The following is a 22,953-nucleotide window of genomic DNA, read 5'->3' as shown; positions in this document are numbered from 1 at the left end:
GGGCCGGGGGCGGACTACAACCCCCGGCGTGCAGCGGGCAGGGCGGTGCCGGCCGTCGCGCCGCCGCCGCCGAGCTGGGGCCGGGGCTGGAGCAGGTTCCCACCGCCCGGTGAGCGGGGCCGGGGCTGGAGCAGGTTCCCACCGCCCGGTGAGCGGGGCCGGGGCCGGGGCTGGAGCAGGTTCCCACCGCCCGGTGAGCGGGGCCGGGGCTGGAGCAGGTTCCCACCGCCCGGTGAGCGGGGCCGGGGCCGGGGCTGCAGCAGGTTCCCACCGCCCGGTGAGCGGGGCCGGGGCTGGAGCAGGCTGCCACCGCCCGGTGAGCGGGGCCGGGGCCGGGGCTGGAGCAGGTTCCCATCGCCCGGTGAGCGGGGCCGGGGCTGGAGCAGGCTGCCACCGCCCGGTGAGCGGGGCCGGGGCTGGAGCAGGCTGCCACCGCCCGGTGAGCGGGGCCGGGGCCGGGGCTGGGGCTGGCTCCCACCGCCCGGTGAGCGGGGCCGGGGCCGGGGCTGGAGCAGGTTCCCACCGCCCGGTGAGCGGGGCCGGGGCTGGAGCAGGTTCCCACCGCCCGGTGAGCGGGGCCGGGGCCGGGGCTGGCTCCCACCGCCCGGTGAGCGGGGCCGGGGCCGGGGCTGGAGCAGGTTCCCACCGCCCGGTGAGCGGGGCCGGGGCCGGGGCTGGCTCCCACCGCCCGGTGAGCGGGGCCGGGGCTGGAGCAGGTTCCCACCGCCCGGTGAGCGGGGCCGGGGCCGGGGCTGGAGCAGGCTCCCACCGCCCGGTGAGCGGGGCCGGGGCTGGAGCAGGCTCCCACCGCCCGGTGAGCGGGGCCGGGGCTGGAGCAGGCTCCCACCGCCCGGTGAGCGGGGCCGGGGCTGGAGCAGGTTCCCACCGCCCGGTGAGCGGGGCCGGGGCTGGAGCAGGCTCCCACCGCCCGGTGAGCGGGGCCGGGGCCGGGGCTGGAGCAGGTTCCCACCACCCGGTGAGCGGGGCCGGGGCTGGAGCAGGCTCCCACCGCCCGGTGAGCGGGGCCGGGGCCGGGGCTGGGGCTGGCTCCCACCGCCCGGTGAGCGGGGCCGGGGCTGGGGCTGGCTCCCACCGCCCGGTGAGCGGGGCCGGGGCTGGGGCTTGCTCCCACCGCCCGGTGAGCGGGGCCGGGGCTGGAGCAGGCTCCCATCGCCCGGTGAGCGGGGCCGGGGCCGGGGCTGGCTCCCACCGTCCGGTGAGCGGGGCCGGGGCCGGGGCTGGCTCCCACCGCCCGGTGAGCGGGGCCGGGGCTGGGGCTGGCTCCCACCGCCCGGTGAGCGGGGCCGGGGCTGGAGCAGGCTCCCACCGCCCGGTGAGCGGGGCCGGGGCTGGCTCCCACCGCCCGGTGAGCGGGGCCGGGGCCGGGGCCGGGGCTGGCTCCCACAGCCCGGTGAGCGGGGCCGGGGCCGGGGCCGGGGCTGGCTCCCACCGCCCGGTGAGCGGGGCCGGGGCCGGGGCCGGGGCTGGCTCCCACCGCCCGGTGAGCGGGGCCGGGGCCGGGGCCGGGGCTGGCTCCCACCGCCCGGTGAGCGGGGCCGGGGCCGGGGCCGGGGCTGGCTCCCACCGCCCGGTGAGTGGGGCCGGGGCCGGGGCCGGGGCTGGCTCCCACCGCCCGGTGAGCGGGGCCGGGGCTGGGGCTGGCTCCCACCGCCCGGTGAGCGGGGCCGGGGCTGGGGCTTGCTCCCACCGCCCGGTGAGCGGGGCCGGGGCTGGGGCTGGCTCCCACCGCCCGGTGAGCGGGGCCGGGGCTGGGGCTTGCTCCCACCGCCCGGTGAGCGGGGCCGGGGCTGGGGCTGGCTCCCATCGCCCGGTGAGCGGGGCCGGGGCTGGAGCAGGCTCCCATCGCCCGGTGAGCGGGGCCGGGGCCGGGGCTGGCTCCCACCGTCCGGTGAGCGGGGCCGGGGCCGGGGCTGGCTCCCACCGCCCGGTGAGCGGGGCCGGGGCTGGGGCTTGCTCCCACCGCCCGGTGAGCGGGGCCGGGGCTGGAGCAGGCTCCCACCGCCCGGTGAGCGGGGCCGGGGCTGGGGCTTGCTCCCACCGCCCGGTGAGCGGGGCCGGGGCTGGGGCTGGAGCAGGTTCCCACCGCCCGGTGAGCGGGGCCGGGGCTGGAGCAGGCTCCCACCGCCCGGTGAGCGGGGCCGGGGCTGGGGCTGGCTCCCACCGCCCGGTGAGCGGGGCCGGGGCCGGGGCTGGCTCCCACCGCCCGGTGAACGGGGCCGGGGCCGGGGCTGGAGCAGGTTCCCACCGCCCGGTGAGCGGGGCCGGGGCTGGAGCAGGTTCCCACCGCCCGGTGAGCGGGGCCGGGGCCGGGGCTGGCTCCCACCGCCCAGGGCTGGGGCCGGAGCTGGAGCAGGCTCCCATCGCCCGGGGCTGGGGCCGGGGCACGACGCTACCGGGCGGGGGGAGCTCCAAGGATGCGCTGGGGCCATGTGGTATCCCCGAGGCCATCCCGGTGTTACTCTCCCCGAATCCCTGCTTATCCTCTCCTGGAATCGGCTGGGGCGGGGAGCGCCGGCAGGGCCGCCGGGGGCTGGGGAGTCACCCGCTCAGGGCCCGTGGTTGTCACCGTATGGGTGAAAGGGCACCGAGCAGCATCCTGCTCTGGCCGGGGGAGAAGTATCGGCCCCCCGGGGCAGGGGTTTGAACCACAGCGGAACCCCCCCCCCCCCACCCCAGCCTGGGGACGTGGGACCCCGCTGCGCTCCCGGCCGGGGGAGAGAGGCTGCTGCCATTCCCTGCGGGCTGTCCTCATCCCGCAGCCACCCAAGAGCCTTCACAGCCCGGGATCCAGCCAGCCCGCAGGCCTCCAAGCAAAGGGGGTGGTGGTCATCTAGCAAAACAACAGGCAGAGAGATTGTCCCTTGGGAAGGGATTGCCCCTGGGTCCTTGCAGCTCTGCCAGGCCCTGAGAGCTGTCTGCAGCTCAGAGGGATGAGATCTGGGCTGGCCAGCCCCCCAAGGCTGAGGGACTGGAAACACCAGGTCTGCCGGTCCGGCAGCTTCTGAGTCACCCGGCGCTGGTGGTCGCCCCGGGGGGTGCTGCAAAGGGGAAGTCGCCGCTGGAGACACCGCGGCTGTGCCCTGCACGTGGGGCAGCGACCTTTGCCCGGAGCTCAGGAAGAGCTGCAGGGAGCGGGGCTGGAAATGGGGAACCAAGCTGTGGGACTGGGCGCCGGCAGAGCCGTGCCCGGTGCCGGCCGAGCCGTGCCCGGTGCCGGCCGAGCCGTGCCCGGTGCCGGCAGAGCCGTGCCCGGTGCCGGCAGAGCCCCACTTTGAGGCTGCAGCTCCCCAGCCCCATGGCTGGAGCTCAGTGCCCCCCATCCAGCAGCTTCATTGCCCTCATGCTGGATGTGAGGGACAGGAGCTGAGCGCTGCCACAGCTCTGCTGCCATGAGGACTTCTGTGTGCAGTCAGCAGCTGGCCCCCCAGGAGCAGCCCAGAGCCAGCTGAGTGCTGAGCTGCAGCCAGAGCAGGGAGAGCAGCAGCACAGGGAGGGGATTCTGCCCCTCTGCCCTGCTCTGCTCAGAGCCCCCCTGCAGCACTGCCTCCAGCTCTGGGGCCCCCAGCACAAGGAGGACCTGGAGCTGCTGCAGAGGCTCCAGAGGAGGCCACAGAGATGCTGAGAGGCTGCAGAGCTTCCCCTGTGGGGCCAGGCTGGGAGGCTTGGGGCTGTGCAGCCTGCAGCAGAGAAGGCTGCAGGCAGAGCTCAGAGCAACCTTGCAGGAGCTGAAGGGCTGCAGGAGAGCTGGGGAGGGACTGTGGGCAAGGGCTGGGAGTGCCAGGAGCAGGGAGAATGGCTTGGAGCTGGCAGAGGGCAGAGGGAGAGTGGAGAGGAGGAAGGAATGGTTGGCAGGGAGGCTGGGGAGAGCCTGGCACAGGCTGCCCAGGGAGGCTGTGGCTGTCCCCTGCCTGGAGGTGCTGAGGACCAGGCTGGATGAGGCCTGGAGCAGCCTGGGGTGGGGGGAGGGGTCCCTGCCCTACAGGCAGGGGGTTGGAGCTTGGTGGTGCTTGAGGTCCCTTCCAGCCCAGCCCATTCCATGGCTCTCTGGGCTCATGTCCCCTGTGTCCCATGCGATGCCAGAGCTGTCCCTTGCTAATGTGCTTCCTGCTTCCTCCATCCCCTGCCAGGAGCAGTGAAGTGCCTGAGCCCTGTGCCGCCTTCCTTGCTGCTCTCCCCACCCGATGGAGCCAGCCCTGGCTGCAGACCCTCCTCGAGGCAGCTGCCTGAGCCTGCTGGAGGAGCCCTAGGGGGAGGTGGATGCTGGTGTGTGCCGCCTGAGGAGGGAGGATGGCTCAGGGCAGCATCAACAGCGACTGCAAGGACTGGGAGTGGAGCGCCGACGCCGGGGAAAGGGCCAGGCTGCTGCAGAGCCCCAGCGTGGAGACCCTGCCCAAGGGTGGAGAGAGCCAAGGAAATGGGCTGGGGGCCACATCTGCTCTGGGAGCTGTCTTCATCGTGGTCAATGCTGCCCTGGGGGCTGGGCTGCTCAACTTCCCTGCTGCCTTCAGCATGGCCGGAGGGGTGGCTGCAGGCATCGCCCTGCAGATGGTGAGAGCCTGGGGAAGGGACAGTGCTGCCCTCTCCCACCCTGGGGGGGATCTGGGCTGCATGTGTGGCACTCCAGAGGGGGGGTGAGAGCTTGGGGAAGGGACAGTGCTGCCCTCTCCCACCCTGGGGGGGATCTGGGCTGCATGTGTGGCTCTCCAGAGGGGGGGTGACAGCTTGGGGAAGGGACAGTGCTGCCCTCTCCCACCCTGGGGGGGATCTGGGCTGCATGTGTGGCTCTCCAGAGGGGGGGTGAGAGCTTGGGGAAGGGACAGTGCTGCCCTCTCCCACCCTGGGGGGGATCTGGGCTGCATGTGTGGCACTCCAGAGGGGGGGTGAGAGCTTGGGGAAGGGACAGTGCTGCCCTCTCCCACCCTGGGGGGGATCTGGGCTGCATGTGTGGCACTCCAGAGGGGGGGTGAGAGCTTGGGGAAGGGACAGTGCTGCCCTCTCCCACCCTGGGGGGGATCTGGGCTGCATGTGTGGCACTCCAGAGGGGGCTTGGAGAGGAGCTGGCCCCTGGGAGGAAGCCCTGTGGGTGAAGTGCACCAGGGATGGTGCTCCCTGTGTTCTGGGGTGCCTGCCTGGGGTGGTTCTTAAGACCTGATCATTCTGTAGCCTCAGTGGTCCCCTCCTGGTCTCTTCCCCACCCCAGGGCCATTCTGGGGTGGATTAGAGAGGTGTGGTTAGGTCGACAGAGGTTCTCTTCCCCCTCTGCTCTGCCCTGCTGAGGCCACAGCTGGAATCCTGTGTCCAGCTCTGGGCCCTCAGGTCAGGAAGGAGCTCAGGGAACTGCTTGAGAGAGTCCAGCAGAGAGCCACAGAGCTGCTGCAGGCAGGGGAAGATCTTCCTTGCAAGGAGGGACTGAGGGAGCTGAGGGCTCTGGGGCTGGGAGCAGCCTGAGGGAGCTGAGGGCTCTGGGGCTGGGAGCAGCCTGAGGGTGAGCTCCTTGCTGGTGCTGAAGCTGTGCAGGGTGATGCCCAGAGCCAGGCTCTGCTGGGGGCTGCCCAATGCCAGCACCAGGGGCAGTGGTGGAAGCTGAGGCAGAGGAAGCTCCATGGCAACAGGAGGAAAATGTTTCCCCTGTGAGGTGCCAGAGGCCTGGAGCAGGCTGCCCAGGGGGCTGTGGAGTCTCCCTCCCTGGAGACATTCAACCCCCCCTGGATGTGTTCCTGGGGGAGCTGCTCTGGGTGCTGCTGCTCTGGCAGGGGGCTGGGCCTGGAGGAGCTCTGGAGGTCCCTTCCAGCCCCTGACCTTCTGTGCTGCAGTGCATGCTGATCTTCATCATTGGGGGCTTGGTCATCCTGGCCTACTGCTCCCAGGCCAGCAACGAGAGGACCTACCAGGAGGTGGTGTGGGCTGTGTGCGGGAGGGTGCCCGGCGTGCTCTGCCAGCTGGCCATCGCCGTCTACACCTTCGGCACCTGCATCGCCTTCCTCATCATCATTGGGGACCAGCAGGACAAGAGTGAGTGTGGCCCAGCAGGGGGGGGAGCAAACCCAAGCAGCTGCTGCCCCTGCAGCTGGAAGGGGACCGCCTGCCCACCCTCTCCTCTGCCCCCACAGTCATTGCTGCTCTGGTGAGGGAGCCGGAGGGAGCAGGGCTCAGGCGCTGGTACCTGGACCGCAAGTTCACCATCAGCATCACTGCCTTCCTCCTCATCCTGCCCCTCTCCATCCCCAAGGAGATTGGCTTCCAGAAATATGCCAGGTGGGTGAAGGAGGTGGCTGTGGGGCTGGCAGCTGGGCTGGGCCAGCCAGCACCCACTGCAGCATGGGCCCAGGGGAGACAGCCTGGATGTGATCAAATCACAGAGCCCCAGGGCTGGGAGGGACCCCAAGGCTCAGCCAGCTCCCAGCCCCTGCCATGGGCAGGGACATCTCACCCCACAGCAGGTTGCTCACAGCCACCTCCAGCCTGGCTGCAAACACCTCCGGGGCTGAGGCTGCCACCACCTCTGCCTGCTCAGCCCTGAGGGTTTGGACATCTCAGGGACCTTTCCAGGGACCTTTCCAGGGAGCTGCTGCAGAGAGGCCAAGGCAGGGCTGCAAGGCTGCTGAAGGGACTGCAGCACTGCCTGGGCAGGAGAGGCTGAGAGCCCTGGGGGGGTGCAGGCTGCAGAGGAGAAGGCTGAGAGGGATCTGAGCAATGGCCATCAAGAGCTGAGGGCTGGGGGGCAGGAAGGGAGGGCCAGGGACAGCCTCTGCTCACTGTGCCCTGGGGCAGCACAAGAGGCAAGGGCTGGAAACTGCAGCCCAGGAGCTTCCAGCTCAGCAGGAGGAAGAACTTCTTGGCTGGGAGGCTGCCAGAGGCCTGGAGCAGGCTGCCCAGAGAGGTTGTGGAGTCTCCTGCTCTGGAGCCTGTGCAGCCCTGTCTGGATGTGTTCCTGTGCCCCCTGGGCTGGCAGGGGCCATGGTTTGCTGCTTGGACTGGGTGATCCTGGAGGCCTTTTCCATCCCACACAGTTCTGTGGCTCTGGCTCAGATCCAGCACAGGGCTGATGGCCCTTTGGTACCTCCTGCTTGCCCCATTCAACCCCACAGGCTCTGACAGCAGCTCCCACCTTGGGGCAGCCTCAGCCCACCTCACACAGCAGGCTCCTTGGGGCACACAGGTGGGCAGTGCCCTCTCTCTGGGTGGCACTCCTAGGAGCTGAGGGTTTCAGCAGCCATCTGGCATAAAAGGAGGCTGGGGCCAGGTGGGGTTGGTCTCCTCTCCTAAGGAACAAGCAATAGGACAAGAGGAAACAGCCTCAAATTGCAGCAGGGGAGGTTTAGGTTGGGCATGAGGAACAATTTCTCCTCCCCAAGGCTGTCAAGGCCTGGCCCAGGCTGCCCAGGGCAGTGGTGGAGTCCCCAGCCCTGGGGGTGTTTAAAAGCTGCAGAGATGTGGTGCTGAGGGCTGTGGTTTGGTGGTGCCCTGGCAGTGCTGGGTTAAGGGTTGGGTTTGATGATCTTGAAGGTCTCCTCCAGCCAACACAATTCTCTGGTTCTATGATGGGGAGGAGTGGGGTGGCCTGAGCTGTGCAGGGAGCAAGATGGAGCTGAAGCAGCTGAGAGGAGACCCTCCATGGAGCAAAGAGGCAGCATGCTGATGGTCTCCTGTCCCCTCTTGCAGCTCCCTCAGTGTGATTGGCACTTGGTATGTCACAGCAGTCATCATCATCAAGTACATCTGGCCTGACAAGGAGCTGGAGCCTGTGGAGATCCCCACCAGGTGAGTGCAAGCTCTGTGGTGCTGCTGGTGGCCATCCCAGCACTGCACAGCCAGGCAGGAGAGAGGCTTGCAAAGGCTGGGGACCATTCCCTCCCAGCTTCCATCCCTCAGCCCAAGAGCACTGCACAGATGCTCCCCAGTGGCCACATCCCTGCCTGTTTCAGTGGAGCAGGTGGTGAAGGAGAGGAAAGAGACCTCCTGGAGGTCCCCACAGCACCCTCAGAGGTTTTCAGGAGAGGCTGACTGACCTTTAGCTCTGCTAGAAGCAGGCCCCAGGTTCTCTGTGCAGGGCTTCTGCTCAGCCAGCAGCCAGGGCTGTGCCTGAGGGACATGTTGGTTGTTTCCTTGGCCAGCAGAGCCCCTGGGGCTTGTCCCCTCCCTCATGGTGTGAGGACATTTATGGTCTGGCTGCAGGCAGAAGGAATTTTGGGGCAGAGCAAGGGGTTTGGGCAGTGTCCAAGGAGATGCAGGGGGCCCTGCTCTGACTGCTGGCTGTTTCTCTCCTCCCAGCCCCTCCAGCTGGACAGCCATCTTCAATGCCATGCCCACCATCTGCTTTGGCTTCCAGGTAAGGACATGGGTCAGGGAATTGCCATGGCCTAGGGATTCTCCCCTGGATGTTCAACCACAACCCTCTCCATGTGCTCACCAGATGGCTTTGTGAGGTTGCTGAAGCCAGCTCAACCTCTCACCATGCTTGGAGGGGGATGAGCTGATCTTACACCAGCTGGGAAACAGAATCACAGCATGGTTTGGGATGGGAAGGACCTCAGAGCCCATCTACTCCAACCCCCCTGCTGTGGGCAGGGACACCTCTCCACTAGACTTGGTTGCTCAGGGCCTCATCCTTCCTGGCCTTGAATACCTCCAGGCAGGAGGCAGCCACAGCCTCCCTGAGGAACTTGTTCCAGACTCTCAGCTCCCTCCTGCTGCAGAACTTCTTCCTCAGCTCCACTCTGACCCTGCTCTGTCTCAGCTTCAAACCCTTCCCCCCTGGCCTGGCTCCAGACCCCCTCAGCATCCCTTCAGGCAGCTCTGAGGTGCCCCTGGAGCCGCCTTCTCTGCAGGCTGCAGCTCCCTCAGCCTGTGCTCCCAGCAGCTCCAGCAGTCCAAGGCAGCCTGGCCTCACCTTCCCTTCTCCAGCAACAGACCTTGGGGGTGGGGGTGCTGGGGATCACAGTATCACAACACACCTTGGGGGGAGTGGGAATCCCAAGTGGGATGCTGCAGGACCTGGGCTCAGCCCACCCTGTGTCCCTGTGCCCCTGGCAGTGCCACGTGAGCAGCGTGCCAGTCTTCAACAGCATGAAGCAGCCAGAGGTGAAGACCTGGGGCACAGTGGTGACGGCAGCCATGGTGATCGCCCTCTTCGTCTACACAGGCACAGGTGAGCAAGAGGACAGCCTCTGAGTGGGGCCTGGGGCTCAGAGCATGGCTTAAGGAGTGCAGTGATGCTCTGGGCAGCACAGCTTGAGCTCCACCTAACCCTCCCCCCACGCCGTGCCCCGTCCCTGTCTGGTCCCTGAGAGAGGAGTGCTGGAGGGGCTGGGACTGGCTTGATGAGGCTGGAAGGGTGCAGATAGAGTTGTCTGTCTGAATCACAGCATGGCAGCGGGGGGAAGGCACCCAGGCATCAAGTCCAACCCCTCCTGCCAGAGCAGGAGCATAGCACCCAGCCCAGGGGCACAGGAACACATCCAGGCAGGGCTGCACAGGCTCCAGAGCAGGAGACTCCACAACCTCTCTGGGCAGCCTGCTCCAGGCCTCTGGCAGCCTCCCAGCCAAGAAGTTCTTCCTCCTGCTGAGCTGGAAGCTCCTGGGCTGCAGTCTCCATCCACTGCTCCTTGTCTTACCATACAGAGATACAGTTATCTTCATGTAAATACCCCTGGAGTCATGAGAGAGGAGGAGGTGCCTGGAGTGAGTGCAGGGCTCAGCTGAGCAGGGCTGCTGAGGCAGGGAGCAGAATTCCTTCAGAAGCAGAGGATGGTTTCCTCAAGTGAAGCCTGGCTTGACTGGGCTGGGGATTCCTGAACTGATACCAGGAATGGGGAGATTCAGAGTGGATGTTATGAGGAAGTTCTTCCCCAGGAGGGTGGTGAAACACAGGAGCAGGTTGCCCAGGGAGGTGGTGGAAGCCTCATGCCTGGAGGTTCCAGCTCCAAGCCCCCTGCCATGGGCAGGGACACCTCACCCCACAGCAGGTTGCTCACAGCCACCTCCAGCCTGGCTGCAAACACCTCCAGGCATCAGCAGGAGGCTTCCACCACCTCCCTGGGCAGCCTGGGCCAGGCTCTCACCACCCTCCTGGCCAACAACTTCTTCCTCACAGCCAATCTCCAGCTCCCCACTTCTCCTTTTGCTCCATCCCCCCCAGTCCTGGCCCTCCCTGACCCCCCTCCAAAGTCCCTTCCCAGCTTTCCTGCAGCTCCTGGAAGGCCACCAGAAGGTCTCCCTGGAGCCTTCTCCTCTGCAGCCTGCACAACCCCAACTCTCTCAGGCTGTGCCCAGAGCAGAGCAGCTCCAGCCCTCTGCTCAGCCTCCTGGCCCTGCTCTGGACACCTTCCAGCCCCTCCAGAGCCTTCCTGGCACAGAGGCTGCAGAGCTGGGCACAGAGCTGCAGCTGTGGGCTCAGCAGAGTGGAGCAGAGCGGCACAATCCCCTCCCTGGCCCTGCTGGCTATGCTTCTCTTGCTGCAGCCCATCATGTCCCCCTCCTCCTCTAAGTGCTCCCTTCCCAGCAGGTGTCTGTGGCTTCCTGACCTTTGGAGCCAGCGTGGAGCAGGATGTGCTGATGTCCTACCCCTCCAATGACATCCCCATTGCCCTGGCCCGGGCCTTCATCATCCTCTGCGTGCTGACCTCCTACCCCATCCTGCACTTCTGCGGCCGGTGAGCGCGGGGGGCAGGCGGGGGGCAGCTGGGGGGGTGGGGGGACGGCAGCAGGAGGGCCTCCTGGCCTGGCTGTGTGCCCCCAGGGCCGTGCTGGAGGGGCTGTGGCTGCGGTACAGCGGGGTGACGGTGGAGGAGGACGTGGTGCGGGAGCGGCGGCGCCGCCTGCTGCAGACGCTGGGCTGGTTCCTCCTCACCCTCCTCCTGGCGCTCTTCATCCCGGACATCGGCAAAGTCATCTCCGTCATCGGGGGCCTGGCTGCCTGCTTCATCTTTGTCTTCCCAGGTAGGGCATGCTGGGGGGGGGGGGGGGGGGTGGTTCCTGGCAGAAGGGAGGGGGCAGGGGAGGTGTGTGGAGAAGGACAGAAGCCTCCCTGGGGCAGCCTGAGTCTTGGTCCCGGTCCCGATGTGCCTCTCCTGCCTTTCAGGGCTCTGCCTGATTCAAGCCAAGCTCTCTGAGATCCAAGAAACCAGGGCAATCAGGTAAGCAAAGCCTGCTCCCTGCCTGCCCTGGGGGGTGCTGGGGTGCTGGTGCCCCCTGAGCACAGCCTGTCCTCCTGCCTGCAGCTGGTGGGCCTACGTCAGCTACGGGGTGTTCATGGTCACCCTCGGAGCCTTCATCTTCGGACAGACCACTGCCAACGCCATCTTCGTGGACCTCACAGCTTGACTCCTCCTCCTCCTCCTCCTCCGGGCTGGACTGGATGGTGATGCCAGAGGGAATGCAGGCTTCCCCTGGCACCAAAGGGAAGGGGGGAGAAGCCTGTGTGGGTGTGTTGGGAAGATCCAAGAGGAGTCAGCTGGGCTGGAAGAGCCCCAGGGGTGTCTTGACACACCAAGCAGTCAGGCTTCTTCCCTCAGCCCTGTGTCCCTGCTGGAGCCAGAGCATCACTACAAGGAGACCTTTAAGCCAGGTCAATCCCCTTCTGTCCCCCCAAGGTAGACATCACTACCAGAAAAGTCAATAAGAGGTCATGGTTGAGGTGTGGGAAAGCTGCTGTCACCCCTGTGCTGCTGGAGCTCCTCTCCACAGCTTCAGCTTCTCCTCCCAGCACCCCTGTGCTGCTGGAGCTCCTCTCCACAGCTTCAGCTTCTCCTCCCAGCACCCCTGTGCTGCTGGAGCTCCTCTCCACAGCTTCAGCTTCTCCTCCCAGCACCCCTGTGCTGCTGGAGCTCCTCTCCACAGCTTCAGCTCCTTCTCCCAGCACCCCTGTGCTGCTGGAGCTCCTCTCCACAGCTTCAGCTTCTCCTCCCAGCACCCCTGTGCTGCTGGAGCTCCTCTCCACAGCTTCAGCTCCTTCTCCCAGCACCCCTGTGCTGCTGGAGCTCCTCTCCACAGCTTCAGCTCCTTCTCCCAGCACCCCTGTGCTGCTGCAGCTCCTCTCCACAGCTTCAGCTCCTCCTCCCAGCACCCCTGTGCTGCTGGAGCTCCTCTCCACAGCTTCAGCTCCTTCTCCCAGCACCCCTGTGCTGCTGGAGCTCCTCTCCACAGCTTCAGCTTCTCCTCCCAGCACCCCTGTGCTGCTGGAGCTCCTCTCCACAGCTTCAGCTCCTCCCAGCACCCCTGTGCTGCTGGAGCTCCTCTCCACAGCTTCAGCTCCTCCCAGCACCCCTGTGCTGCTGGAGCTCCTCTCCACAGCTTCAGCTCCTCCCAGCACCCCTGTGCTGCTGGAGCTCCTCTCCACAGCTTCAGCTTCTCCCCAGCACCCCTGTGCTGCTGGAGCTCCTCTCCACAGCTTCAGCTCCTCCCAGCACCCCTGTGCTGCTGCAGCTCCTCTCCACAGCTTCAGCTCCTCCCAGCACCCCTGTGCTGCTGGAGCTCCTCTCCACAGCTTCAGCTTCTCCTCCCAGCACCCCTGTGCTGCTGGAGCTCCTCTCCACAGCTTCAGCTCCTCCCAGCACCCCTGTGCTGCTGGAGCTCCTCTCCACAGCTTCAGCTCCTCCCAGCACCCCTGTGCTGCTGGAGCTCCTCTCCACAGCTTCAGCTTCTCCCCAGCACCCCTGTGCTGCTGGAGCTCCTCTCCACAGCTTCAGCTCCTCCTCCCAGCACCCCTGTGCTGCTGGAGCTCCTCTCCACAGCTTCAGCTCCTTCTCCCAGCACCCCTGTGCTGCTGGAGCTCCTCTCCACACTTCAGCTCCTTCTCCCAGCACCCCTGTGCTACTGGAGCTCCTCTCCACAGCTTCATCTCCTCCCAGCACCCCTGTGCTGCTGGAGCTCCTCTCCACAGCTTCAGCTCCTCCCAGCACCCCTGTGCTGCTGGAGCTCCTCTCCACAGCTTCAGCTTCTCCTCCCAGCACCCCTGTGCTGCTGGAGCTCCTCTCCACAGCTTCAGCTTCTCCTCCCAGCACCCCTGTGCTGCTGAAGCTCCTCTCCACAGCTTCATCTCCTCCTCCCAGCACCCCTGTGCTGCTGGAGCTCCTCTCCACAGCTTCAGCTCCTCCTCCCAGCACCCCTGTGCTGCTGGAGCTCCTCTCCACAGCTTCAGCTTCTCCCCAGCACCCCTGTGCTGCTGGAGCTCCTCTCCACAGCTTCAGCTCCTTCTCCCAGCACCCCTGTGCTGCTGGAGCTCCTCTCCACAGCTTCAGCTTCTCCTCCCAGCACCCCTGTGCTGCTGGAGCTCCTCTCCACAGCTTCAGCTTCTCCTCCCAGCACCCCTGTGCTGCTGGAGCTCCTCTCCACAGCTTCAGCTCCTTCTCCCAGCACCCCTGTGCTGCTGGAGCTCCTCTCCACAGCTTCAGCTTCTCCTCCCAGCACCCCTGTGCTGCTGGAGCTCCTCTCCACAGCTTCAGCTTCTCCTCCCAGCACCCCTGTGCTGCTGGAGCTCCTCTCCACAGCTTCAGCTCCTTCTCCCAGCACCCCTGTGCTGCTGGAGCTCCTCTCCACAGCTTCAGCTCCTTCTCCCAGCACTGGAGGCCTGTCTTGCATAAAGGGACCTCCTCACCAGGGGGACATCTTCTCTGCCAGTGCTTGGTGTGAGCTCTGCTCTCCCATGGCTCAGCTCACCACTCTCCTGCCCTTGCTGCTCCATCTCCCTCTGCCTGGGCTGCACTTTCTGTACCAAAGTGGGAGCATGTTCATTTTGGGCAGGGACACAGCAGTGCAGTGTTTCCCCTGCCAGGGCTTGCTCCCTCCCCCAGGGAAGGTGCTGAGGCCACATCGACCTGCTGGAGACACCAGGCCAGAGCAGAGCTTCTCTCCTGCTTTCCAGCCCTGTTTTTCCAGGAGGTGTCCTAGGAATGGGACTGGAGCAGGTTTGAAAGGGATGCTTTGGGGCTAAAGCAGTCAGTATTGGTCTGGTTTCTCTCCTCCCCTTGGCCATTTGCACTCTGTGAAGCTGGGGAAGGGTCTGGGGAACAGGGCTGGGGAGGAGCAGCTGAGGGAGCTGGAGGTGTTCAGCCTGGAGCAAAGGAGGCTGTGGGGAGACCCTTTGCATCTCTACAACTCCCTGAAAGGAGGCTGGAGCCAGGTGGGTTTGGTCTCTACTCCTGAGGCCAAGTGATAGGACAGAAAGAAACAGCCTCAGGATGCAGCAGGGGAGTTGGAGACGAGGAACAGTTTCTGCCCCCGAAGGGTTGTCCAGGCCTGGCCCAGGCTGCCCAGGGCAGTGGTGGAGTCCCCAGCCCTGGAGGGGTTTCAAAGCTGTGGTGCTGAGGGCCAGGGTTTGGTGGTGCCCTGGCAGCACTGGGGTCAGGCTTGGACTTGAAGATCTTAAAGGTCTCTTCCAACCCAACTGATTTCTGTGATCTGCTGGAAGCAGCCCAGGCTCTCATGCTGGGGAGAGCCCCTGGCTCTCTCCCTCTGTGCCCAGCAGTGGTGGGTGGGAGGGCAGCATGGGAGTGCTTCCTCCCCTGGAAATGTTTGGTGTTTCCCTGCCAGCCCCTGCTGTGTGCAAAGGGAGACCTTCCTGCTGTGGCTTGGGCTGAGGCAGGGAGACCCAGATGGGGAAAGGAGGCAGAAAAGCCTCAAGCACAGCATGGATGTGTGAGGGTCCCTGTGGAGGCACCACTCCTTCCTGCCTCTCCCAAGGTACCTCCAAAGCTGAGAGCAGGCTCCAGTGCCCCCTCCCATTCATCTGACTGGAGAGCAGGGAGACATGGTTGACACTGAGGCTGCTGAGACCCCGGCCCAGGCTGGGTCCCATGGCTGGAACCATTGCAGGTGAGGCGGTCTGGGGCTGTGAGCAACCTGCTCTGGCTGCAGCTGTCCCTGCTCAGCGCTGTGAGGTTGGACTGGGTGACCCTCAAAGGTGAGCTTTCACCTCAGCCCATGCCATGATCCTGTGGCACTGGCTGCCTCCCGAGCCCCTTTCACCCAGCTCCCTCCTGAGAGCAGAGAATGGGGCTGGGGGCAGCCCTTGGCAGAAACAAGGAGGTGTCCATGCCCACCACCACCTGAGCCTGCAGGTGGTGAGCACAGGGCCACCTTCCCTGGAGCCCCCCAGAGATGCTGGAGGCTCGGCAGGTGCCAATGCCAAGGTGCCTTTCAGTGCCCATCCCCTGTGAGGATGGGGGGTGGGTGGGATTGGGGGGGGGGTGTTTGTGGCTCTGGCTTTCCTGGGGGTGCACAGAGCATGAGGAGGTGCCATGGCCCAACCAGGACAGGCAGGGATGGTGTCCTGCAGCTTTGATCATCAGCTGGGGAGCTACAACCTTGATCCTCCCAGGGAGGGGGGTCCTTGTGGCTGAGGGCAGCAGGGTGTGAAGGTGCTGTGGACATCTCTCTGCCTGCCTTCCTGCTGCCCTGACTGTTTACAGACCCTGCCCTTCCAGAACTGTGTTTTCTACCTGCAGACAGTGGAGGGAAGCTGGGCTGAATAAAATGATGTCGTGGTGCCGTGTATGGAGTGGCCATGAGGTGGAGTCTGTGGGGCTGGGGAACAGAGATGCTCGGGAAGGGGATGCAGGGATGAAGCTGTGTCCTGCATCACCATCCCACCTCCCTGAGCTTTGGGGGGGCATGGTGTGGCACCAGAGGTGGCTTTAGAGGCTGACCCCGTGGCAGCTGGTGGAGACTGCCCTGCCAGGTGTGAGGCCCCACCACCTTCCCCAAGAAGCAGGCCTGTATGCACCTCCTGGGGCTCAACAAGGCCAAGGGCAGGGTCCTGCCCCTGGGGTGAGGCAGCCCCTGGGGTGAGGCACCCCCTGGTATCACTGCCGGGTGGGCATGAAGGGCTGGAGAGCAGCCCTCAGGAGAGGAACTTGGGAGTGCTGGGGGTGCAGGGCTGGAGAGCAGCCAGCACCCAGCACTGCCAGCCCAGCCCCAGCCATGCCCTGGGCTGAGCCCCAGCAGGGTGGGCAGCAGGGGCAGGGAGGGGATTCTGCCCCTCTGCTGTGCTCTGCTGAGACCTCCCTGCAGTGCTGGGGCAGCTCTGGAGCCCTCAGCACAGACAGGGACCTGGGGGAGCAGGGCCAGAGGAGGCCACAGCAGGGCTGGAAGGGCTCTGCTGTGAGGCCAGGCTGAGAGAGCTGGGCTTGGGCAGCCTGCAGAAGGCTCCAGGGAGACCACCTGGTGGCCTTGCAGTGCTGAGAGAGCCTCTCAGAGAGTTGGGGACAGAGTTTGGAGCAGGGTCACTTGTCCCAGGCCAAGGGGGGATGGTTTGAGCTGCAAGACGGAGACGGAGAGGAGAAACGTTGGACCCTGAGGGTGGGGAGAGCCTGGCCCAGGCTGCCTGCCCCGCGGCTGGCAGCAGTGCAGCTGAGGCTGTGTGTGGCCGTGCGCAGGCTCTCTGGCCGGGGATGTCCCTGCTGGACTGGGTGAGCTTGAGAGGTCCCTTTCCACCCAAAGCACTCCGTGCTTCTGTGCTTCCTCCGACTGTGGCGGCCGAGCCGGGCGGGCGCCGGGGGCCGAGCCGGGCGCCGGGGGGCCGGGCCGGGCGCCGCCATGTTGTGAGGCTGCAGCTGCCTGCGCCGGCGGGGTGGTGACGTCGCCCGAGCCGCAGACAGCGTTCCGGATCGTACCAAGGCAGCGCTAGGGAAGCAGGGAGGGAGGGGGGATAGCAGCGCGGTGCCTAGGCCCGTACCACCAGCCGGGGTGGCGAGGCGCGCCAGGCCAGACCGTACCACCGCGGGGGCGTCCCCATGACTCCGCGCTCCTTTTGGCGCTCCCCGCCAGTTCCTCTTTCCGCCCCGCCCCTGCGCGGCGCCCCTTCGCTGATTGGTCGGCCGCGGGCGCGCATGCGTGCCTCCTGAGGCCCTCCGGCGCCGATTGGCTAAAACCGTACCAAGGAGTCCGGCCGCTGCTTCAGCGCGGAGGAGCGGCCGAGGGTGGAGGAGGGGGAGGACAGGGCAGAACTTCCCCTCTCCGAGGTCGCGCCGCGCTGATTGGGCGGGCCGCTGGGCGCTCGCCGCTCTGATTGGTTCGGCGCCCCATCGGCGGGGCGGGAAGGCCGGCTCCTGCCCCGCCCCGCCGCCCCCTCCCGCCGCTGCTCCCGCCCCGCCCTCCCCCGCCCCCCCCCCCCCCCGCTGGCGTGCCGCGAGGGGACGGGGGAGGGGAAAGGCCGCGACGTGAGCGCGCGACCCCGTCCGCCATTTTGTAGCGAAACGGCGGCTGCGAGAGGATAAAAGCGGCCGCGGGCCCCGCGCCCTGTCCTGCTCTGGCTCTCCGAGCGCCCTCCCCCCGCCCTCAGGTGAGTGCTGCCCTGCCGCCCGCCCGCCCTTCCGTCCCGGGCCGCGGCCGGGCTCTGCCGCGGGGGGCGGGCCGGGGGCGGCGGAGGCTCCGTGGCGGCGGCGGGGCTCGCGGTGGCCGCGGGAGCTGTGGCGGTGTAGGCCGCGGCGTGAGGCCGGAGCCGGCGCGGGCGGTGCCGGTAGAGGGAGCCCGCCGCGGCCGCGCTCTCCGCGGGGGCTGTAGGGAAGGAGCGTGAGGCCTCGGCGAGCCTGCCCCGGCCTGCGCCGCTCCCCGGCCTGGCCCCCGCCGCGCCGCCGCCGCTCGGCTCCTCCGCCGCTCTCCGGTCGGTAGGAGGAGCAGCTGAGCGAGCTCGGCAGGGCTCTCCCCGGGCCCGCGGGCTGCTGGCTCCCTGGCGGTTCCCGGCGCAGGAGAGGAAGGCAGGCTCCGGCCGTGGCAGGCTGCGGGCTGAGCGCTTCCCGGCGCCGGGGCAGTCCTCAGCTCCGCAGCCGTTTCTGCTTCCTCCTCCCCTGTTCGTCTCTGCGGGGTTGATCGGGACAGGCAGAGCCTTGGGAGGCTGTGGAAGCGGCCCGTGCGAGGCCTGTCTGGGCTTGCCTCTGTGGCCTGTGTGTCACAGAATCGTCAGGGCTGGGAGGGAGCTCAGGGCTCAGCCAGCTCCCAGCCCCTGCCATGGGCAGGGACACCTCACCCCACAGCAGGTTGCTCACAGCCACCTCCAGCCTGGCTGCAAACACCTCCAGGGAGGAGGAGCAGGCTTCCACCACCTGTAGGAGATCGACACTGGTGTGAGTGGCCCCGAAAAGTAAGCTGTGAGCCAGGGCGCTGCGGTGAGTGAGCTGCCGAGGAAGCCTCCCTGCCGAGCACATGGCAGCGGCGCGGCGCCGGCCTCCCGGGGAGAGCCTGCTGCCCGGCCGGCTGCATTGGCCCGCTCTGGAACTGGAGATGGCAACAGCTGGTTTGGAGAGGTGGTGTGTTCCGAGGAGCAGCTCCTGCGCAGGGCTCCCGAGCCCAGAGCTCAGCTTGTGCAGCAGGGTTGGTGAGGAGTCACAGTTGGAAGTCCACCGAGCTTCCCGGGGTTTGGGCTGTGCTCCTACCGGCAGTGAGGGAAGGCTGCACGAATGAAGCCCAGGCACAGCCTCTTTGAGGCATCTTGAGCTGCCTGCTGGGAGCACAGGCTGAGGGAGCTGGGGCTGTGCAGCCTGGGGAGGAGAAGGCTCCAGGGGCACCTCAGAGCTGCTGCCAGGACCTGAAGGGATCCTGCAGGGAGGCTGCAGAGAGACTTTGGCTGAGGGGGTCTGGAGCCAGGCCAGGGGGGAAGGGTTTGGAGCTGAGGCAGAGCAGGGTCAGAGTGGAGCTGAGGCAGAAGTTGTGCAGCAGGAGGGAGCTGAGGCTCTGGCCCAGGCTGCCCAGGGAGGCTGTGGCTGCCTCCTGCCTGGGGATGCTCCAGGCCAGGCTGGGTGAGGCCTTGAGCAGCCAAGTCTAGTTGAGAGGTGTCCCCTTTCCAGTTGGGTAGCTGATCCCTGAGGTCCCTTCCAAGCTGAGCCCTTCTGTGATTCAGCTGCTCCTGGATCCCCCCTGTCAGGAGGAAGCAAGGCACCTGCTTTCAGTGGAGCTCTCCTAGGCAGGTACCCAAAGAGGTGTGACACAGCAGGAGCTGGCAAGTCAGGCTTGGGTCACACAACCAAAGTGCTTCCTGTCTCTGAGGTGGCTGCCTTGGTGCTGGCTGCAGGCACAGGCAGGGTGAGCCCACCTGAGGTGAGGGCCTTGGCAGCAGGAAGCAAACCTCACTGGTCATGGCCTTGGCTGTCTTTTGTGTCCTGCTGCTCTTGAGTTTGCTGTTAGCTGTGGAGTGGCTCTCAGGCCCTGCTGTCTTCAAGCCAGGCTCACAGCAAGGTGGCTGTCTGCCTGCTGCCTCTCAGGGGAAATGCTTCATCCTCTTTATCCTTCTAGTGAGCTGCTCCCAGGTAATTAGCAGGTTTTTAATTGAGGCTGAGGTGGCTGCTGGGGGTTGGTTGAGGAAGAGGAGGAGGCAGTGTGCAGGCATAACTCAGGCAGAGTGGTGTTCTGTGATCCTGGGGTGGGTCACCACTGAGTCCCTCAGGACCATGTCTGACTCCTCTTTGATTCTGTAACCATCTCCTGCTCTGTGGATCCTGCAGTTCTCTTTTGCCTCTTCCTGAGCCAGTGTTTGGGTGCACAAACATCACAAAACCTTTGAGACCAGGCCCCTGAGTTGATAGAATCATAGAATGGGCTGGAAGGGAGCTCCAGAGCTCCTCCAGTCCAACCCCCTGCCCCCAGCAGGGACATCCCTAGCTGGAGCAGGCTGCCCACAGCCCTCTCCAGCCTCACCTTGAGGATCTCCAGGCCTGGGGATCCCAACCACCACCCTGGGCAGCCTGCTGTAGGGTTCCAACAGCCTCCTGGGGCAGAACTTGTTCCTCACATCCAGTCCCAATCTGCTCTGCTCCAGTCTGACCTTCCTCCAACAGAAGCTGTATCCTGCAGTGTCTGAATGAAGAGTGGGAAGTTCCCTGGGGGTGTTTGTAACCAGGAGTGAGGGTGGGGAGAGCCTGGCACAGGCTGCCCAGGGAAGCTTTGGATGCCCCCTCCCTGGAGGTGTTCAGGATGAGTCCCTCAGCAGCCCAAGTCAGGCTGAGAGGTGTCCCTGCCCGTGGCAGGGGGTTGGGGTGGAGCTGCTCTCAGGCCCCTTCCAGCCTGAGCCATTCAGTGAGGCCTGGCTGAGCTGTGGCAGTGCCTGCAGTGGCCCTGTGGGCACTGCTGTGTGCCTGAGGCACTTGAGGTGAGGCCTGGCTGAGCTGTGGCAGTGCCTGCAGTGGCCCTGTGGGCACTGCTGTGTGCCTGAGGCACTTGAGGTGAGGCCTGGCTGAGCTGTGGCAGTGCCTGCAGTGGCCCTGTGGGCACTGCTGTGTGCCTGAGGCACTTGAGGTGAGGCCTGGCTGAGCTGTGGCAGTGCCTGCAGTGGCCCTGTGGGCACTGCTGTGTGCCTGAGGCACTTGAGGTGAGGCCTGGCTGAGCTGTGGCAGTGCCTGCAGTGGCCCTGTGGGCACTGCTGTGTGCCTGAGGCACTTGAGGTGAGGCCTGGCTGAGCTGTGGCAGTGCCTGCAGTGGCCCTGTGGGCACTGCTGTGTGCCTGAGGCACTTGAGGTGAGGCCTGGCTGAGCTGTGGCAGTGCCTGCAGTGGCCCTGTGGGCACTGCTCTGCCTGAGGCACTTGAGGTGAGGCCTGGCTGAGCTGTGGCAGTGCCTGCAGTGGCCCTGTGGGCACTGCTCTGCCTGAGGCACTTGAGGTGAGGCCTGGCTGAGCTGTGGCAGTGCCTGCAGTGGCCCTGTGGGCACTGCTCTGCCTGAGGCACTTGAGGTGAGGCCTGGCTGAGCTGTGGCAGTGCCTGCAGTGGCCCTGTGGGCACTGCTCTGCCTGAGGCACTTGAGGTGAGACCTGGCTGAGCTGTGGCAGTGCCTGCAGTGGCCCTGTGGGCACTGCTCTGCCTGAGGCACTTGAGGTGAGGCCTGGCTGAGCTGTGGCAGTGCCTGCAGTGGCCCTGTGGGCACTGCTGTGTGCCTGAGGCACTTGAGGTGAGGCCTGGCTGAGCTGTGGCAGTGCCTGCAGTGGCCCTGTGGGCACTGCTGTGTGCCTGAGGCACTTGAGGTGGGTTCACACCTGCAGTGCCCTGGGTGTGGGGGCAGCCCTCAGTGCTTAGCTCAGCACTGTGGCTCCCAGGGCTCTGGAGTGTGCAGAGCTTCCCAGTGCCTGCAGTGCTCAGGGAGCTTTGCTTCCATCATGCAGAGGAGCCAGGAGCTTGTCCTGCTGGGACTGTGGCTTGCCCTGGGAGGTTCTTCTCTCTGGGTAGGTGTCCTGCATCAAGCTGAGCTGTGCTGGGGTTCAAACCCTTCCCCCTGTGCAGCCCTTCTGCTGGGGGCATTCTCAGAGGGGCCCTGGAATGGTCTGGGTTGCAAGGGACCTCCACAGGGCATCCAGCCCCACTCTGCAGTCAGCTGGGGCAGCCCCCCCAGAGCCCTGCCCAGCCTCACCCTGGTGGGGCCTCAGCCATCTCCCTGGGCAGCCTGCTGCAGGGCTCCAGCAGCCTCCTGGGGCAGAGCCTGCTCCTCACATCCAGTCCCCATCTGCTCTGCTCTTGTTTCAAACCACTGCCCCTGGGCCTGGCCCTGCAGGCCTTGGGGAACAGTCTCTCTCCATCCCTCCTGTAGCTCCCTTCAGCTCCTGGCAGCAGCTCTGAGGTCTCCCTGGAGCCTTCTCCTCTCCAGGCTGAACACCCCCAGCTCCCTCAGCCTGGCCTCCCAGCAGAGCTGCTCCAAGCCCCTGAGCATTCTCCTGGCCTCCTCTGGAGCCTCTCCCTCAGCTCCAGGCCCTCCCTGTGCTGAGGGCTCCAGAGCTGCCCCCAGCACTGCAGGGGAGGTCTGAGCAGGGCAGAGGCAGCTCCTGAGCTGCTGGCCACACTGCTGCTGGGGCTTGGCAGGGATTTAGAGCCTTGACCACCAAACACATTGCAGTGTGTGTCACTTGAGCTGCTGTGTCCTCCCTGGGGCCTGAACCACTGAGACCCAGTGGAAGGAGCTGGTGAAGCCCTGCAGGACACTGAGTACAAGCAGAGCTCAGCTTCAGGTGCTCTGGAAGTTCACTTGCTGGAGGGCTGGGGAAGACTTGAGCTCTGGCATCCTCAGCAGCAAGGCTTAGCCCCCTCCAGGGAGCTGCTGCTCAGCTGGGGGCTGCCTGCTCACCCCTGCCTTCTGGTCTCACTTGCACCCCCAGGGCTGGGCTCTGCCTTGAACTGCATCTGCTGATAACCCAGCTGGTGCTTTGCCCCTGAGAGGTGCCCAGCCTGCTGCTGCCAGGGCTCCTGAGCCTCTCAGTGAGACACTGGGCCCCTGTCAGTGCTCAGTGTCCTGGGGATGGGCTGGGGAGCTCCCTGAGCCTGCAGCCTGGGGGGTGCCTGGGGGCTGGGGAGAGATTCCTCTCCCTCTTGGACAGGAGATCAGCTCTCAGGTGGGGGTGTGGGGGTAGGAGCTGCCCTGCCAGCTGGCTCCCTGCTGCCTGGCAGGAGCTGGCAATGGCAGCAGCTGAGCCTTGTCAAACCAGAGGAGCTGTGCTCAGCTCTGCCCAGCTGAGGCCTGGCTTGCCTGCACCTGAAGGCAGCAGGTTTGCTCCAGAGCCTGGGAGCTGCTGAGGCCCCTGGAGGGAGAGTCACCCCCTGAGATGTGTGCCTCTGAAAAGGAAGGCAGCTTTGCATAGCAGCCACAGCTTGCCCAGTGCTCTGCAGACTGGAGCTGAGCCTTGCAGGGGGGGCTGCAGGTGCCCTGTGCCCTTCATCACTGCTCTGTGCTCTCAGGTTGCACCAGCTGACCCTCTGACCTGCCCTGGGCCTGCTGCTGGTGAGGGGTGCTGGGCTGCAGCCTGGCTCTCAGGGTGCATCCCCTGCAAGCCCTGCAGTTAGAGCAGGAAGAGGAAGCTGCTTCCCTCAGCTGTCCTCTCCTGGCCTTGAGGCTGCTCTGGTTCTTGTGCTGCTTCCCTGGGGGGGGGGAAGCCCCTTTGGGCCCAGCTTGGGCTCTCCCTGCCAGCCTCTGGGGTTAGAAAGGGGCAAAGGTTCCTGTGCTGCCATGCAGAGGGGGCTGCAGGGGC

The 22,953-nt window shown here is 66.1% G+C and overlaps 1 protein-coding gene across 2 annotated transcripts; it reads left to right on the top strand.

Annotated features, from left to right (window-relative positions):
- Nucleotides 1-725: 725 nt before the first annotated feature.
- Nucleotides 726-11,356, top strand: SLC38A7 (solute carrier family 38 member 7). 2 transcript variants are annotated; one of them, XM_054170137.1, is made up of 11 exons: nucleotides 726-775; nucleotides 4,149-4,569; nucleotides 5,835-6,033; nucleotides 6,132-6,276; nucleotides 7,684-7,782; nucleotides 8,293-8,350; nucleotides 9,055-9,169; nucleotides 10,526-10,673; nucleotides 10,760-10,959; nucleotides 11,102-11,156; nucleotides 11,241-11,356. In XM_054170137.1, the coding sequence occupies exons 2-11, from the start codon at nucleotides 4,309-4,311 to the stop codon at nucleotides 11,341-11,343; spliced, it is 1,383 nt and encodes a 460-aa protein (XP_054026112.1). In that variant the 5' UTR covers nucleotides 726-775; nucleotides 4,149-4,308; the 3' UTR covers nucleotides 11,344-11,356. The 2 variants fall into 2 exon arrangements, with proteins under 2 accessions (XP_054026112.1, XP_054026111.1); XM_054170136.1 differs by lacking the exon at nucleotides 726-775 and adding an exon at nucleotides 2,116-2,149.
- The last annotated feature ends 11,597 nt before the right edge of the window (nucleotides 11,357-22,953 follow it).

Source organism: Dryobates pubescens, chromosome 19, assembly GCF_014839835.1.
Source record: "Dryobates pubescens isolate bDryPub1 chromosome 19, bDryPub1.pri, whole genome shotgun sequence".
Classification (NCBI taxonomy): Eukaryota; Metazoa; Chordata; class Aves; order Piciformes; family Picidae; genus Dryobates; species Dryobates pubescens.
This window is presented reverse-complemented; position numbering and strand designations above follow the sequence as displayed.